This window comes from Bufo bufo, chromosome 1 (assembly GCF_905171765.1).
Source record: "Bufo bufo chromosome 1, aBufBuf1.1, whole genome shotgun sequence".
Taxonomy (NCBI): domain Eukaryota; kingdom Metazoa; phylum Chordata; class Amphibia; order Anura; family Bufonidae; genus Bufo; species Bufo bufo.
Window position 1 is genome coordinate 162991473 of NC_053389.1, and position 13412 is coordinate 163004884.

Genomic DNA, 13412 nt, shown 5'->3' on the forward strand with positions numbered 1-13412 from the left:
GCTGGTGGAGTCACTGTGTACATACATTACTTATCCTGTACTGATCCTGAGTTACATCCTGTATTATACTCCGGAGCTGCACTCACTATTCTGCTGGTGGAGTCACTGTGTACATACATTACATTACATTACTTAGGCTACTTTCACACTTGCGTTCGGAGCGGATCCGTCTGGTGTCTGCACAGACGGATCCGCTCCTATAATGCAAACGATGGTATCCGTTCAGAACGGATCCGTCTGCATTATATTTCAGAAAAAAATCTAAGTGTGAAAGTTAGTCAGACAGATCCGTCCAGACTTTACATTGAGTCAATGAGGGACGGATCCGTTTGAAATTGCACCATATTGTGTCAACTTCAAACGGATCCGTCCCCATTGACTTACATTGTAAGTCTGGACGTATCCGTTTGGCTCCGCACGGCCAGGCGGACACCCGAACGCTGCAAGCTGCGTTCGGGTGTCCGCCTGCTGAGCGGAACGCAGGCCAAGCGGAGCCAGACTGAGGCATTCTGAGCGGATCCGCATCCACTCAGAATGCATTGGGGCCGTACGGATCCGTTTGGGGCCGCTTGTGAGAGCCTTCAAACAGAACTCACAAGCGGAACCCCGAACGCAAGTGTGAAAGTAGCCTTATCCTGTACTGATCCTGAGTTTTACAGCAAGACATGGAGGCTCATATTGCTATATCCTTCTTTACTCTCCACCAATAGCAGCAAAGAAGAAATTTACATAATCATAACAACAAAGGACCCTCCCCTGACAGATCCTATAATAAGCAGCTTCCTCTTCTCAATCTTCCTCTTTCTTTGCTGCTCCACTAAGATAAGTAACATCTATACATTATATTTGCTGGTATTGAATGGTTGCTGTGGCTCAGTAATTTATCTGAGTGTCAGTTCTCTTAGGATTACTGCTTTGCTTTATGCCTTTTGTTTTATGTGGTTGCCCCATATATAGGTTTATATCATTTTAATCTGGGCGCTCATTTTGCGCCTGCCTGTGTTGGGGGTTTCTTTCCCCCCCTTTCGTTTGCCCCCAATGGTTTTCTGCCCGTTCATATTTATATTGCGGCATCTAGTTCGGCCGCCCCCCCCCCCCCTCCCAGTTTTCCTCTGGTATTACCTGCGGCCCACTCCCTTCTCCGGTAGCGTTCCTACTCTCCTTACTAGTCTCCCTGCGCTCCGGTGTCCATACTGTTCCGGCGCAGGCTCCGCTTGTTTTCCCGCGGGCCGCGAGATCTCGGCGGCCATTTTAGGAGCTCCCGCGCGTCTTCTCGCGGGATTTCGGAGGCTACTGGATTTCACTACGGACGTACTCGGCTCCTGCTCTGCGGCTACTGGGGTGATTAACCCCTCGGTTGGTTAGTTGGGGGGATTATTCACTCTACTATTTAGTTATTAGGCCTACCCTTAGGTTAGGGTACTCTGTTACAACACTTTAATACTTTAATACTTTCATTTATTATGTCATCCGACCGTTCCCCCTCTGGGCCTAGCCTCCCTCCTTCCACTGGGGAGCCCAGAATGGCGGAAATGACTATACAGGCCCTGGATTTACAGCGCTCAGTCTCCAGCGCTATAATAGAAGCCATGGGATCCATGTCTTCCATGATATCCCAGACCATCTCCCAGGCCTTGTCTGCCCATGCCCCTGGCCCCTCTACTCAGCCGCCTGTGATACCTAATCCGCAGCCTGCCATTTGTGAACCTTCTTCCAACCAGGAGAATCAGATTGGTGTGATGCAAGCCACCCATGATAGCGTGCATAGATCGCGCAAAAGAGCCTTACCGCGCTAGGCACGTGGAAATGTGCTAGAGCACAAACTAGTGATATGGATTCAGATTTGGAATCTGATATGGAGGCTTTTGCGGAGGCGAGCTGCCATTCTGAGGAGGAGATGGAATCTGATATTCCAGGCACTGCTGGCCCTAGGCTTTCCACCTCTGGGTCCATGGGTCAGGCCTCCACCGCCCCTAATGTGGCATCTGCTCTTGTGGATCCCTCGGGCACCCCTTTGTTCGACCCTGATGCACTCTACCACCCTCGGTCGGCGGAGTGGCTGCCAGCGGCTCATGTGAGCAGTTATCTGGAGCACTGAGTACGCCGTCCTCTTAGCAAAGAGGCGCGCAGTAAGCTCAGATCTGAGTGCCCCAGACCGTTGATTCCCAACAAGGTCTGTGAGACACCTTTGGTTGACCCCAAGATGACCCAGTTCTTGGCAAAGACCGGCTGGAACCCCCGCAAAGGGTTAGATTCGGCACTAAGGAGCTGCCAGGACAAGCTCCTAGACATATTTGGTCCCCTTGCCAAAATTTTTGAGATGGCCGAATCGGCCAGAATTGACGGCTCTCCGATAAATCCAGAGGAGCTTACTGGCTGGATACAGAGAGCCATTTGTATTGCGGGCAGCACTAATTCATCCCTGGCCATTGAACGGCGTAAAGCCATACTTTTCAAGATAGACCCGAAATTGGCTAACCTGGCACTTACTGAGGCAGGGAAGGATGCACAGGGTCTACTTTTTGGGGACTCCTTTATCAAGGACCTCAGTAGATTTGTGGGGGCTTTTACTGCCCTGGACAAGGCCCAGTCCTCTATACATAGAGTGTTCCAGGGACGGGTCTCCACTAGGGCCGGCAGTAGTAGGGGCCGCCTGTCCGGCCGTTCCAGCTTCCATGCCCGCAGCTCGGGCAGAGGCTCCTTCGCCCAGAGACCACCCTTCCAGGACCAGAGGAACCCTCCTCCATTCTTCCCGGCCAGAGGCGGCCAATGGCGATCGAGGTCCGTTAGAGGGAATCAGAATTTCAGAAAATCCTTTGGTACGTCTTTCCCCAGTGGGGACTTCTTTGGATCCTTGTGTCGGGGGCAAACTCAGTCATTGTTTCCAAGTTTGGTCCAGCATTACGTAAGACCCTTGGGTGCTGACCACTGTAAGGGGATTTCACATAGAGCTCACAGCGTCTCCATATCTCATCCCTCCATCCCCCCCACTGGCTCTGGTGCAACCAGACAGGGAGCTCGTAGACATCGAGCTGACGTCCCTTTTTCAAAAAAGGGCGATAGAAAGGGCCCCACCTACTCCCGGGGGTGTCCTCAGCAATATTTTTCTGGTTCAGAAAAAGGGTGGCCAAATGCGACCAGTGATAAATCTCCGCGCCCTGAACACTGTGGTACGCTATCGCCACTTCAAAATGGAGGGGATCCACCTCCTTCGGGACTTGCTGATTCCAGGGGACTGGATGGTGAAGCTGGACCTCAAAGATGCCTATCTGACGGTCCCAATTACCGATACCTCCAGGGATCTCCTGCGTTTCCCGTGGAGGGGCGAAGTGTGGCGTTTCACCTGCCTTCCGTTCGGCCTTTCTTCAGCGCCTTGGCGCTTTACCAAGCTTCTACGCCCGGTCATGGCATGGCTGCGGAGTCGGGGGGTGCGTCTAGTCATCTATCTAGACGACATACTCATTATGCACCAATGTCAGTCGACTTTGCTACAGCATCTCCAGTGGACCTCGGACCTCCTGACGGGCCTTGGATTTCTGCTGAACCCCGAGAAATCCTGCCTCTCGCCGTCCCGGCGGATGGAGTTCCTGGGCTTTACAGTGGACTCTGTTGCGGAATCCCTCAGTCTTCCGTCAGAGAAATTGCGGGCGATCCGCAAGGAGTTGAGACACGCCCTCTCGGCTACCTCCCTGTCCCTACGTCACCTGGCCCGCATCATTGGCCTGCTGGCTTCTTCGATTCAGGCGGTGTTCCCCTCTCCTCTCCATTATCGGGCTCTGCAACGATTGAAGATTGCTCACCTTCGTGCCGGTGCCTTGTTTGCGGACCCAGTAGTCCTGGATCAGGAGGCTCGAGAGGAACTTCGTTGGTGGATAGACAACTTGGAAGCATGGAACGGCAGAGCGATCTTCGGCTTTCAACCAGAATTCACGGTGGAGTCGGACGCGAGTCTCCAGGGCTGGGGTGCCCACTGCGAAGGTATTTCCACAGGGGGTCGATGGTCGGAGGTCGAGGCTCGACTTCACATCAATGCGTTGGAGCTTCTGGCGGGTTCGTTTGCCATCCGGAGTTTCACCAATGGCATCGCCCATGAGTGCATCCGTTTGCGCATGGACAATGTGTCGGCGGTTCGCTATGTCAATCACCTGGGTGGCACCCAGTCGGCTACGTTGGCTCGAGTGGCGAAGGAGTTCTGGTCCTACTGTCTTTCCAGGGACATCATGGTGCAGGCGGAGTACCTTCCGGGTCTACACAACTACAGAGCGGATTGGAGCTCCCGATACTTCACAGACGGCAGCGACTGGAGGCTGGCACCGGAGATTTTTTCCGCAATCTCGGACACCTGGGGTCCTTTTGCCATAGACCTCTTTGCCTCCCAACTCAATACTCACCTACCCAGGTTCTTCAGCTGGCGCCCGGATCTGGAAGCGGAGGCGGTGGATGCGTTTCTCCAGGACTGGTCGTCCGCTCTGCTCTACGCGTTCCCACCTTTTGCCATGATTCCGAGGATGCTGTTACAGACTCGTCGTCAGGGAGCGGAGTTGGTGGTGGTGATTCCCTTCTGGGGGTCTCAGGCCTGGTACCCGATCCTCCTGGAACTCCTGGTGGACGTGCCTCTCCTTCTTCCGGGTCGGACGGATCTCCTCCAGGGCCCTCTGGGCGTTCATCATCCCCTGCTGGTCGACGGCTCCCTTCAACTCCTGGCGTGTCTAATCTCAGGACACCCGGAGAGGTCGAGGGTATTTCGGAGGCAACTAGATGCCTCCTGGACAACTCTTGGGCTCCCGGCACCCGAAAATCTTACCGGGCAGCCTGGGGATCTTAGGTTAGCTGGTGCGTGGCACGGGACCTGGATCCCATTTCGGCGCCTGTGACCCATCTGTTACAGTTCCTTACGTCTCTTTTCGAAGCGGGGAAAGCTTACCAGACCATTAACCTGTTCCGTTTGGCAATTTCTTCTACTCATCAGGGTTTCGATGATGTTCCGGCTGGACAACACCCTTCTGTTTCGCGCTTGCTACGTGGCTCACGCTTAGCGCGTCCTCCCCGGCCACGCTTCACCACTACGTGGGACGTTTCCTTAGTCCTTTCCTTCCTCTCTGCGTGGCCTGACAACACGGCTCTTTCCCTCCGTCAGCTGTCTGCTAAGTTGCTGACCCTCTTTTGTCTCATTTCCTGTAAGAAGGTTTCCGATGTCAGGGCTCTTGATCATGATGCTAGGTCTTTTTCTCCAGAGGGCGTCACATTTAACATTACGCGGCGCACCAAGACCAATATTCGGTCAGTGTCCTACCCCTGTTTTCCGTCTTCCCCGGCGCTCTGTCCCGTAGCCTGTTTACGGGAATACGAGTTGCGCACTCGGACTCACCGTTCTTCGGACATCCCACAACTGTTCCTCTCTATTCGCCATCCTTTTGGCCCTGTTTCTAGTCCCACTTTGGCGCGCTGGATGAAGTGGGTCATGTCCCTTTCTGGGATTGATACGGCGGTCTTTACCGCACATTCGGCCAGGGGCGCGGCTGCCACTGCCCTGGCTATTTCAGGGGCTTGTTTGGAAGACATTTTGCGTCTGGCCGATTGGTCTAGGGCCACGTCGTTTAGGGAATTTTACTTTCGTCCACCTCCTTATGTGTTTTCATCTATTATTGATCAGCTTTGAACTTGCAATATGAGCCTCTGTGTCTTGTTGTAAAACGTAATGATTTTCCTATTCCATGACGTAAAGTCATAGTTTTATTAAAGACACGGAGGCGAGTATTGCCCACCCTGGGTTTTTTCTTCCCACCCATTTAATTTTGTGATTATTGTATGTTTGCACTGTGACTGACTGTTATTCATTAGTATATTTCTATTTATTGTTATTCTTTATTTACCGGCGGCCTTACGGTTTACTACCGTTTCCGGGGTCGGTTTTGTGCAGTTTTATGCCTGTTCTTACACTGACTATATTATTTGTTCTGTTTCAGGTTGAGATTCCAAGGTGTATGGAGTTCTATGTCGTTTCCAGTTTACAGAAGCGTTAGCCAGGTTGGCTTGATTCTGCGGTTTGGTGGACCAGAATGTTTATCGTTTCTCGTGTTCAGTACCAGTTCCGGTTCCAGTTCCAGTTCGGTTATGCGGTTGGTGTCACGGATACAAAGAAAGAGGAAGATTCAGAAGAGGAAGCTGCTTATTATAGGATCTGTCAGGGGAGGGTCCTTTGTTGTTATGATTATGTAAATTTCTTCTTTGCTGCTTTTGGTGGAGAGTAAAGAAGGATATAGCAATATGAGCCTCCGTGTCTTAATAAAACTATGACTTTACGTCATGGAATAGGAAAATCATTAAGTTACATCCTGTATTATTACTTACCCTGTACTGATACGGAGTTACATCCTGTATTATACTCCAGAGCTGCACTCATTATTCTGATGATGGAGTCACTGTGTACATACATTACTTATCCTGCACTGATCCTGAGTTACATCCTGTATTATACTCCGGAGCTGCACTCACTATTCTGATGGTGGAGTCACTGTGTACATATATTACATTACTTATCCTAAACGGATACAGTTATAGCCTAGATTACACTCCAGAGCAGGATTCACTATTCTGCTGGTGCAGTCACTGTGTACATTACATTACTTACCCTGTACTGATACGGAGTTACATCCTGTATTATACTCCAGAGCTGCACTCATTATTCTGATGATGGAGTCACTGTGTACATACATTACTTATCCTGCACTGATCCTGAGTTACATCCTGTATTATACTCCGGAGCTGCACTCACTATTCTGATGGTGGAGTCACTGTGTACATACATTACATTACTTATCCTAAACGGATACAGAGTTATAGCCTAGATTACACTCCAGAGCAGGATTCACTATTCTGCTGGTGGAGTCACTGTGAACATACCTGCAAATTACATTACTAATCTGCATTCATGCCACCTTAGGCTGGGTTCACATCACGTTTTTGTCATATGTTTAAAAAAAAAATATAATGTATATGTTAACAGATGCCTCAGAGAGATGCTATACTGTTGCATCCCTCACCATAGAGTTATATTGTAAAAAAAAAAAAAAAGTAGATGTCAAGGTATACATTTTTTTTTTGCAGGACTCACAGGATGGAAAAGCATAGTATACCACGCTTTTCCATCTTGCATAGTCAAGCAAAAAAACATATACGTTAACGTATATATATATATATATATATATATATATATATATATATATATATTTGCAATACAACTCAGTGATGGATGCAACAGTATGGCATCTGTCTGAGGCATCCATTAATGTATATGTTTTTTGTGTACGTTAAACGTATGACAAAAACATGATGCGAACCCAGCCTAACATACTTCAGTACTAACCGCATAGGGCTGCAAAGCGTGCTCGATTAAATGTGTCACGTGACCACGGAGTGGGAGTGAAGCGCCCGCAATGCGCTCCAAATACTCACCTTGTTAGAACGACAAGGAAGTGGGTGGGTCATTGGTGGCTGTATGCCGCTGTTTGGGTGGGGCTTGTGAAAGACTGACAAGTCATGGGCGGGTCACCGTGGAATGGGATGCGTGTTGTGGCCGGGCCTCCTTGAAAGTGATAGACTGTGGGGAGGGCCAATCGGAGTCACCACCGTGAGAAATGGGCGGGATCATGAGGCGGATTGACGCTGACAGATCGCACCGATGGAGGCGGCCAAGGCGGTGAAAGCCGTGTCTGGCTCCAGAAGTGCCAGCAAAGGGAGCGGAAATGGGGGGGGGTTTCCCAGCCCGAGCCCCGGGTGCCTGGCACTGACTGGATGTGGGCATAGCTCCCCTCCCTGCCCAGAGGGCCAGCAGCAGTACAAGTTGGATGACTTTGACAGTATGGCTACTGTGGGTGAGTTGTCAAGATGTGTCCTAGTGAGGTAGAGTTGTCAGGGGTCCCCTCAGGTTTCTAGTTCATTTATCTTTTATGGCATCCTGTGAAATCTAGGACCATTCTCACTGAAACTGACTGGCGCTGAGAGAAGTGGCATATGAGTCACATTGCGGGATGCATTGCGCAGCACCAGGCTGTGCGCCGGACAGGGGTTTGGGCTGATGTGTAGCTAAGAGATTAACTGTCATGCCCAAGGATGGTGGTGTAGTAGTGCTGGAGTGCAAGTGAATGAGTCGCACGACCCTAAAATCTGGAGTTTCTGGGGTCGTGGCACACGTGCGAGTTATGCTGCGACCCCAATTATTTCTGTGCTAGCACCGCTAGAGATGATGGCACAAGGGTGGAGAGGCAATGGCACAAGGGGGAGTTGAGCTGATGGCACTGGGGTGGAGGAGAGCTGATGGCACTGGGGTGGAGGAGAGCTGATGGCACTGGGGTGGAGGAGAGCTGATGGCACTGGGGTGGAGGAGAGCTGATGGCACTGGGGTGGAGGAGAGCTGATGGCACTGGGGTGGAGGAGAGCTGATGGCACTGGGGTGGAGGAGAGCTGATGGCAATGGGGGGGAACGGACCTGATGACAATGGGGGGGGAACGGACCTGATGACAATGGGGGGGGAACGGACCTGATGACAATGGGGGGGAATGGACCTGATGACAATGGGGGGGAATGGACCTGATGACAATGGGGGGGAAAAGGACCTGATGACAATGGGGGGGAAAAGGACCTGATGACAATGGGGGGGAAAAGGACCTGATGACAATGGGGGGGAAAAGGACCTGATGACAATGGGGGGGAACGGACCTGATGACAATGGGGGGGAACGGACCTGATGACAATGGGGGGGGAACGGACCTGATGACAATGGGGGGGGAACGGACCTGATGACAATGGGGGGGAACGGACCTGATGGCAATGGGGGGGGAACGGACCTGATGGCAATGGGGGGGAACGGACCTGATGACAATGGGGGGGAACGGAGCTGATGGCAATGGGGGGGAACGGAGCTGATGGCAATGGGGGGAACGGAGCTGATGGCAATGGGGGGAACGGAGCTGATGGCAATGGGGGGAACGGAGCTGATGGCAATGGGGGGGGGGGAACGGACCTGATGACAATGGAGGGAACGGACCTTATGACAATGGAGGGAACGGAGCTGATGGCAATAGAGGGAACTGATGCACTTGGGCTGATTGTACAGGGGGAACAAAGGGTGTTGGGGACTGATGGCAGGGAGTCTGATGAGTATATATTAGAGTACTCGATTAATTATAAAAATAACTAGATTGCTAAAATAATCGTTTACTGCAGCCCTATAACTGCACCATATGTTTGAGTTGATATGGGTCCTCTTAGCTGTTGGGCCCCATAGCAACTGCTCTGCCTGCTATCCTGTTACTCAAGGTTGCTTGTCCAGAAACTTGCAGTTTCCAATAATCAACAGAATAGTGAGTGCAGCTCTGGAGTATAATACAGGATATAACTCAGGATCAGCACAGGATAGGTAATGTATGTACACAGTTACTCCACCAGCAGAATAGTGAGCACAGCTCTGGAGTATAATACAGGATGTAACTCAGGATCAGAACAGGATAGGTAATGGATGTACACAGTTACTCCACCAGCAGAATAGTGAGTGCAGCTCTGAAGTATAATGCAGGATGTAACTTCAGTACAGAATGAGGAAGGCTATATAAATACATAAGAACCCTAAAAAGAGGTATGGAGAACAGCATCCTATATCAGCCATTTGGCCAATAGATCCACCATCAGCTTGACAAATACTCTGCAATCAGCATTCCTGGATAGTGTTGAGCGAACTTGTGGTTTAAGTTTGGCGTCTAAAGTTCGAGTTCAGGTTATCGAAGTATCCCGTTATGGATTCTAAATTCCGTTATGGTCCATGGTAGCGGAAATCCTAATGGGATACTTTGATAACACGAACCCGAACTTTAGACGCCGAACTTAAAACACAAGTTCGCTCAACACTATTCCTGGACACAGCAGAGAATGTGTTCACCCTAAATAAACCTTTGAACTGTGCATTTAGCATTAGGACTCATGCACACGGCCATCATTCGGCCGTGCCCATATTGTGGACCACAAATAGCAGGTCCGTAATATGTGGGCACTGGCTGGGCATCACTTGAACTGTTCCGCAATCCGGAAGGTCGGTGTGGGCGGATTATGGACCCATCCAAGTTGAATGGGTCTGGTTCCATTGCGGCAGCCGCACTGATGGTGCCCGTACATTGGGGACTGCAAATTGCGGCCCCCAATGTACGGAATGGCTGAACAACGGCTGTGTGAATGAGCCCTTAGGCTGGGGCGACTCATTGCGCATCCAAAGATTGTAACACTGCAGCATCGCAACATAAAGCAAGCGAACCGGGTTGCCTTGTGATTCGCTATTTGCAGCAGGATTTGTCCTGCTTAATTTTTTAACTGTTGGGTCACTGTAACTTGTAAGTTGCAACGTGACCCTATTCACATCCATTATGGTGTGAAGCAGCAGTGCTACATCCTGATCTTTGGTCGTGGCGCATGTGTCACAGCCAAAGTCCCCATGTAACCCCAGCCTGAGGCCTAGTTCACACGAACGTATGGCTTTTTCAGTGTTTTGCAGTCCATTTTTCACGGATGCGTTGTTCCATTTTTTGTTTCCGTTGTGTTTCCGTTTCTGTTCCGTTTTTCCGTATGGCATATACAGTATACAGTAAATACAATAGATGGTTCAGCAAAAACGGAACGGATACGGAAGACATACGGATGCATTCCCGTATGTGTTCCGTTTTTTTTGCGGACCCATTGACTTGAATAGAGCCACGGAACGTGATTTGCGGGCAATAATAGGACATGTTCTATCTTTCAACGGAACGGAAAAAAGGAAATACGGAAACGGAATGCATACGGAGTACATTCCGTTTTTTTTGCAGAACCATTGAAATGAATGGTTCTGTATACGAACCGTATACGGAACACAAAAAAACGGCCCGTACACTCGCAAAAAAAACGTTTGTGTGAAGTAGGCCTAACACTTCTGGTGGGAGACTCATCTCACCCTCATGAAAAAAAAAAAAAAAAAAGAAGAACCTAATGAGCTGTTACTCTCTGGGGGTCTCAGCATAAGGGCCCTTGTGATCACGTGTAGTGTTGAGCGAACTTGTGTTTTAAGTTCGGCGTCTAAAGTTTGAGTTCAGGTTATCGAAGTATCCCGTTATGGATTCTAAATTCCGTAATGGTCCGTGGTAGCAGAATCCATAACGGGATACTTCGATAACTTGAACCCGAACCCTGAACTTTAGACGCCGAACTTAAAACACAAGTTCGCTCAACACTAATCATGTGTATTCTGAGGGCCCTGAAACAAGAACAGTAAAGATATGTTAGATACAATGTTTCCATAAATCATGCCCTCATTACACCCCTGGACACATTTGTTAGTGGACACTACAAGGGTCAGCAGGTCTTCTCAGCCTCAACAGCAAGAGGACCCTAGTTAGGATAAGTTCACAAACCCATTTTGTCTTACGTTTAACGTATACGTTTTTTACTGGACTCTGCGGGATGGAAAACTGTTGCAGTTCCCACCCCCAACATATACATTAAACATAGGGCAAAAATGTGATGTGAACCCAGCCTTAGCACAGTAAGCCCCCCTCACTTTATCACATCCATCCACTGTACTTTATATACAAAAATTTGGAAAATGAAATTTGAGTCTATTTCAGGGATGCCGAACCTGCGGCCCTCCAGCTGTTGTAAAACTACAACTCCCAGCATGCCTGGACAGCCTTCAGCTATCAGCCTACAGCAGGGCATGATGGAAGTTGTAGTGTTACAACAGCTGGAGGGCCGCAGGTTGGGCATCACTGATCTATTTGCTACATAGTCCAGAAGAGTCACCTGCGCTGTGCCCAGTGGAGGGCGTTAGTTAGCAGAGAGGATATAGTGCAACACAAAAGCCTCGTCTAAGTGAAATAACAGGAGAAAGAAAAGATGGAGACCTTGATGTGGCTCTCCAGCAGGGTGCCATGTCCTGCTACCAGCAGTATACAGATCATGGTGTCCTGGGTGGTGGAGTCTGAGCTCTGGACTCTGCAGCAGATCACATTCTCCTACACAAAGCACAGCAAACACTGAGAGTTTCTTCACCTGACGCCCCCCTCCTCCTGTGTAAATATGCAACCTCCCACAATCCTCCAGTGCACCCAGTTCCTCCTCCGCCCCTCTGTATAGGGTGAGCAGGGTGGGAGGGAGACACTAAACTCCAGACTGAGCACAGAAGGAGGGAGGAAATGACACTGCAGCCACATGGCACTTGCTTTGGTTTCACTTTGTGCAAAACTAGATAGCCCCAGTACAGAAATAACCCTTGCTGTGCATCGGCATTTAAAACGACCGTGTGCTGCGGAATTGATGTATCTAAGCCTACCATGTGTGCTACTATCTGTTGAACTACTGTATCCAAGGCTTTAAAGAGGACCTTTCACTAGAATAGAAAATCGAAACTAACTATACAGACATGTAGAGCGGCGCCCAGGGATCTCCCTGCACTTACTGTTATCCCTGGGCGACCGCTCTACATGTCTGTATACTTAGTTTAGATTTTCTATTCTAGTAAAAGGTCCTCTTTAAGCCCCTCATTATTATTATTTATTATTCATTCCATGGCGCTGTACATTTGATAGGGTGCACATATATAATACAGACAATTGCAAAAAGCATGAACAAGACGAGTTACAGACTGGTACAGAAGGAGAGAGGGCTCTGCCCGTGAGGGCTTACAATCTACATGGTATGGGAGAAGGACACAGTAGGTGAGGGTATATCTAGTCATGGTGGTATAGCAGCAGGGTCACTGGTTGTAGGCTTGTCTGAAGAGGTGGGTTTTTGGGTTTCTTTTGAAGGATTCCACTGTAGGTCAGAGTCTGATGTGTTGCGGTAGAGAGTTCCAGAGTGTGGGGGATGCACGGGAGAAATCTTGGAGGCGATTGTGGGAAGAGGTGATAAGAGGAGGAGAGGAGAGAAGAAGGTCTTGTGAGGATGTATCGGGAAAGTAGCTCAGAGGTGTATGTAGGGGACAGGTTGTGGACAGCCTTATATGTATTTGTTAGCATTTAAGGGTCCATTCACGCGTCCGCAAAATGGGTCCGCATCCGTTCCGCAGTTTTGCAGAACGGTTGCAGACCCATTCATTTTCAATGGGGGCCGCAAAAGATGCAGACAACACACTGTGTGCTGTCCGCTTCCGCACTTCCGTTCCGCAGCCCCACAAAAAAATAGAACATGTCCTATTCTTGTCCGCAGACACGGACAAGAAAAGGCATTTCTATTATAGTGCCGGCTATTTGCGGTCCGCAAAATGCGGAACACACATGGCTGGTGTCCGTGTTTTGGGGATCCGCAATTTGAAGACCGCAAAACAGTTGCGGACGTATGAATTGACCCTTAAACTGAATTCGCTGGGCAATGGGGAGCCAGTGGTGGGAGAGGC

General features: G+C 49.7%; 1 protein-coding gene across 1 annotated transcript in view; it reads right to left on the reverse strand.

Moving 5' to 3' along the window:
* Nucleotides 1-12113, reverse strand: part of LOC121000734 (glucuronokinase 1-like) — a 75574-nt gene extending 63461 nt beyond the window's left edge. Inside the window, exon 1 of the mRNA XM_040431358.1 lies at nucleotides 11923-12113. Coding sequence (XP_040287292.1) covers nucleotides 11923-11979 — 57 coding nt within the window. The 5' untranslated portion in view covers nucleotides 11980-12113. The remainder of the gene's footprint in view (nucleotides 1-11922) is intronic.
* Between the last annotated feature and the right edge of the window lie 1299 nt (nucleotides 12114-13412).